The 4,911-nt window shown below is 38.2% G+C and overlaps 1 protein-coding gene across 1 annotated transcript in view; it reads left to right on the top strand.

The window, feature by feature from the left end:
- Nucleotides 1-4,874, top strand: part of Pcbd2 (pterin-4 alpha-carbinolamine dehydratase 2) — a 48,424-nt gene extending 43,550 nt beyond the window's left edge. The window contains exons 2-3 of the mRNA XM_012515015.1: nucleotides 3,261-3,341; nucleotides 4,714-4,874. Of these exons, the coding sequence (XP_012370469.1) occupies nucleotides 3,273-3,341; nucleotides 4,714-4,809 (165 nt within the window). The 5' untranslated portion in view covers nucleotides 3,261-3,272 and the 3' untranslated portion in view covers nucleotides 4,810-4,874. The remainder of the gene's footprint in view (nucleotides 1-3,260; nucleotides 3,342-4,713) is intronic.
- The last annotated feature ends 37 nt before the right edge of the window (nucleotides 4,875-4,911 follow it).

Here is a 4,911-nt window from a genome sequence, read left to right as displayed (position 1 = left end):
GTTAAAAGATAAATAAATAAATAAAAATTTTTTAAAAAAATAAAGGAACTAGCTGCCACGGAAGAGTGAAAAAAATGATCATATATTGATTAAAAGACACATGATTAAAATATAAGAGCATAGAATATAAGAATTTTAAGAGTAAATAAATCATGGAAAATGTGTATTAGAAAAATTGTGGCCAACAGAAAGCAAAGTACAATGACATAAAGTTATATAACTAGAAAAAGCTTGAATTAGAACCCTAGATAATCCTACTTTAATGTTACAAGAATTCACAAAAAAAGATACATTCTAAACTTGGAAATTACATGACTGTATGTTAAAAAACTCAGTGAATTAACTGTCAAGTTTTTTTTTCTTAATTTAGGATCTTTATTAACAAGTGTGTCCAGTTATTTGAAAAAATCAAGTTGTATATTTTTATTATTAGTTAAAATCAAGTTCTTAAAAATCTCAACTTGACCAGATATAAAACAATTAAAAAACCTTTAAAGGTATATGGAGAAAAACCAGGGTCTTTAAAAATTTTTTTTTTGTCAAAAAGCTGTAAAAATAATAAAAATACAAAAAATCCCAACAACAAAACCTTTCTCCTTTCCCTTCCTCTTCCTTTGTCCCCCCTTCCTTTTTTTTTTTTTTTTTTAATTTTAGCAAGGGTCTACAGGGTCTCACTACGTAGATCGGACTTGTAGTGATCTGCCTATGTTGAGCTTCCAAAGTGCTGGAATTACAGGCATGTCCCACCATGGCCAGTCTCAATTGCCAGCTCAGCGTGCCCAGGGGGCGGGGCCAGTTTGGCATGCTGGGAATCGAACCCCGGCCACTGTGTCTGCCTAAGCAGGCTCTTTAATCTGCTGAGCTATTTGGCCGGCCCCACCTTCCCATTTTTGAAGAACATTTCCAACTGTGTCTAAGTCATTCACTTGATTCGTTTGGCACTTAGGGAAGAAGTGATTCCTGGCACTACTTTGGACCTTTTAGGATGATGTGGTTCAAAGAAATTATGGCTACAAAGCTTAAGAACTTGGTAGTGCCCACTATTTCTTGCTGTTGTTTCATTGGTCTGTGCAGCAGAGTGGAATCCCACAATATATTATATATGTTTGGTCTGTGTGCACGAGTCTCTGTTTGTGATGAGTGGGAAAAGGAAGGGCCATTTTGGGAGAGAGCAACTGAATCTTAAATTCTTAGCCTATGGGAAGGTTTTTCACCTCATCTTGTGTTTTGTAAAGTTTATCTTCTGAAGTTCAATCAGCAGTAGTAGTGGTAGCAGTATGTGCCATTATAGATCTTTTATTCTGTGCTAAGGGCTATGCCAAATGCCTTTACATCCCTTACCTAATATTTTTATTGGAATGACTATGCAAGTTTTTTATTATTTGCCCTTTTTACTGATAAGGAAACAGGCTTAGAGTTAAGTCACATAATAGTTAACAGAGTCAGAATTTGAATCAGTGTTCCCTGGCTCAAAAGGCTACCTGTGATGACAGCCCTATGGCATATGTGCCCATCAGGCTGTTTGGATCACTGAAAGCTCTATACAAGGTTTGCCATCACGGGGCTAGACCCAGTGAGTGTGTTACTGTTGATGATGGTTTAGTGTTGGGACATCTAATGCTAAACAGGAAGACAAAAGAAAATTGTAATAATAAAAAAGTCAGTACAGGCAGAGTAGAAATATTCATTATTTATCATTTAATACAAGTTAACTCGGTTTGAATAATTAAAACAGACTTTCCTGGGGCTGATGAGATGGCTCAGTGGTCTAAAGCACCTACTTAGAACAAGCTTAGCAAAGCACAGGGACTGCGGTTCAATCCCCCAGCACCACATGCCAGCCAGCCCCGCCCCCTGGTGGGCTGAGCTGGCCACACACACACACACACACACACATAAATAAATAAAAACAAAACAAACAAACAAACAAAACCCCAGTCTTTCCTATCCTACCTGTACCCTCCATGCACTTTAGAAGTATTAAATTATGAAATGAGGTCAGAGAGAGTGAATGTTTTTCCACAGATACTTCCATACATGGTTAAATGAGTTTTGCTTGAATTTCCTCCCTTGTCTTAATGGGGAAAACTTTTAGGCCTTAAATGTCAAAATGGAAATCCTTATCCCAAATAAAGTTGGCTCTCAGATAGGAACCATAATGAATGTTGGAGAATTGTTGAAAATGGCATCACTCATATTTCTCATTGTTAATTAGGAAAGTGTGCTCTTATGTCATTTGGTGATAAAAAAAAAAAACCCACCAGCCCAACTAACATTGTGTTTGTTTTTCTGGAGGGGTAATGAGGCTAAATATTTGTTTATGTGGGTGTAAAGGGTACTGCCCTGTGAATTCCACTGTAACTTTGTAATTAATGTACCATTACCTAAGCCTTACCAAGTATTTCTGCCTTCTGGACACAATAGAGGTCTCACAATAGAGATTTCTATTATTTGCAGTTACCCTCATAAAATTTGAAAGCAAGCAGAAAAGGTTTTTCCTTTCAAAACAAGTTTGCCCTCTGCTTTGTGCTTCCACCCTCCCTATGGTACGAAGACAGAGCCCCTGAGACCTGCTGCCAGCTGGCGCTGGGTTGCTACCTCTGTTCATATCCAGCTTGTCTTCTGCCCAAGGCAGACGTGCTGTCACCACACCGTCACCTCAAAGCAGCAACCCAGGTTTGGAGCAAGTCCTGAAGAACAGGCAAACTAGGCTATCTCACTCTAGATGGCAGGAAAAATAGTCCTTTATTCTTTTCCCTCTTGCCTGAGAGATGGGATGAGGAAGTTGTTCCTTTCTGCCAGTCTGCGCAAGTCACATTCAGAAAACCTTTTTCCATAAATTTGCGGTTGATGCTTTAGCAACCCAATCACTAAGAACAAAAGGAACAGAGCTGTGCAAGCAAAGTGGTTGTGAAGATTTAGGGCCAATAGTGAGACCCGGAGACCAGGTTGAAGGGAAATTAATCCTGTACTATTTTGGAGTGTCTCATCTTGAAGACAATTAAACAGTCCAGACAGGTCACTGGGTGAGACCAATTTCCTGGTTTGTTTATTTAAGCCCAGTTGTTTCACCACCGAGCAGCAGGGCACAGTCGGCTATGTGGCCAGTAGGCCTGCGGAGAGCAGCCCTTTCAGTTTTTAGTTCTCTAGACTTCTCAAAGTAGCCTACCATGGTTTTGTCTCTTTGGATGCTCTGGGGTCTCTGTCAGGCACAGGGTGGAGAACACATCAGTGAATACTCTTGACTTCATCTTACACAGGCTTTTGGCTTTATGTCTCGAGTTGCCCTACAAGCAGAGAAGATAAATCACCACCCGGAATGGTTCAATGTGTACAACAAGGTAACTAAATTGCCTTATTTTGAGATCTCTTTAATTATGAAGTTTAAGAAACTTCTTTTTACTTTTCTTCCTTATCATCTTGTGTAATCAAATGTCATTGTGTTTAAGAAAGTATTTTCTTTTTCTTTTAGAATCCCTGTGTATTATGGCAAATTAGTAACAAATTTTAAGTCTGCTCAAAAGAACAGTGAACATGCTCTCTATTTTTTTAGTTGTCTTCTACTGAAGCTATGTAAGAAACTTGGGCCAAATAAGGTTCCTAAATTATACTTGGCTGTCAGCCATGCAGGTAGATTTTTTTATTTTTTATTTTTTATTTTTTATTTATGCATGTGTGTGTGTGTGTGTGTGTGTGTGTGTGTGTGTGTATGGCCAGCTCAGCTCAGCCCACCAAGGGGCGGGGCTGGCTGGCATGTGGTGCTGGGGGATTGAACCGCGGTCCCTGTGCTTTGCTAAGCTTGTTTTAAATAGGTGCTTTAGACCACTGAGCCATCTCACCAGCCCCATGCAGGTAGATTTTTAAGTTGAAGGTAATTTATTAAAAGAAATGGTAGATAAGATAGATATAGCCTTATTTATAGCTCATTGAAATAAATTTTCTCAGAAACTATACTTTACATACTATGTTTATTAAATTCTCGACCCCTGAAAGGGGCAGACTAAAAAGTTTTAAGTGGTACACTTAAAAAAAATTATGTCCTCCTAAAAGTATTCTTGCCCTAATGCTCAAGTCATTTAGAATTTAATTATTCAGGTTTCTCTGAGGGTTTTTCTCTTTGAAGAAGGCAGGGAAAAAATTTACCCAGTCCTATGATTTTTGAAATAATTCAAAGCACCACAGTGCTAGGATACTTTTCTTGTTTGGCCATAATCTTGCATTTACTTTTTAATTGATTTGTCAAAACACAATGTGTTTATACACTGTCTCCCCACACCCTGACCCTTTCCTAATTTGGAAGTGCACTTTTTTTTTTCTTTTTTAACAACCTGCAAGATATTACATTTGGTAGTTTGGTTTTTCTCAGTACCCTGAAAACAGTCAATGTAATTAAAGTAATGAGAGTTGAAATGAAACCTCAGTTTCTCCCCTATGCCCAAGAAACAACATTTGAGATTCTGGCAGCTTAAATGTCTCATCATGTGAGCAAACCTTTTCATCCAGGGTGGCTGCTGGGCCTGGCCTGATACTCATTGTGCCCCTGAGTTCCCAGGGCTTTGGAAATACTATATTTATTCATAAAGTAGTATTTTCTAAATCTTCCCCAATTCTCAAATACGAATGATGAATCATAGATTGATCTCTGAACTGCTCAAGGAGAATTCCATGAATTGCAGCTCATAGTTTTATCTAATCTGCTTTCTTCTTTTTTAGGTCCAGATAACTCTTACATCACATGACTGTGGTGGACTGACCAGAAGAGATGTGCAGCTGGCGAGATTCATTGAAAAAGCATCTGTTTTTGTGTGATTTCTTCTAAAATGCATGTAAAATGTTATAACCATCTTAGCTGCAATATATTTTGAAGGCAACTTGCATCAACAAGTTCTATTGCAAATTAGTTCACCTTTA

This window comes from Octodon degus, unplaced genomic scaffold (genome assembly GCF_000260255.1).
Source record: "Octodon degus isolate 3935 unplaced genomic scaffold, OctDeg1.0 scaffold00048, whole genome shotgun sequence".
Taxonomy (NCBI): domain Eukaryota; kingdom Metazoa; phylum Chordata; class Mammalia; order Rodentia; family Octodontidae; genus Octodon; species Octodon degus.
The sequence above is the reverse complement of the archived record's forward strand: the minus strand, read 5'-3'. Positions and strand labels throughout refer to the sequence as shown.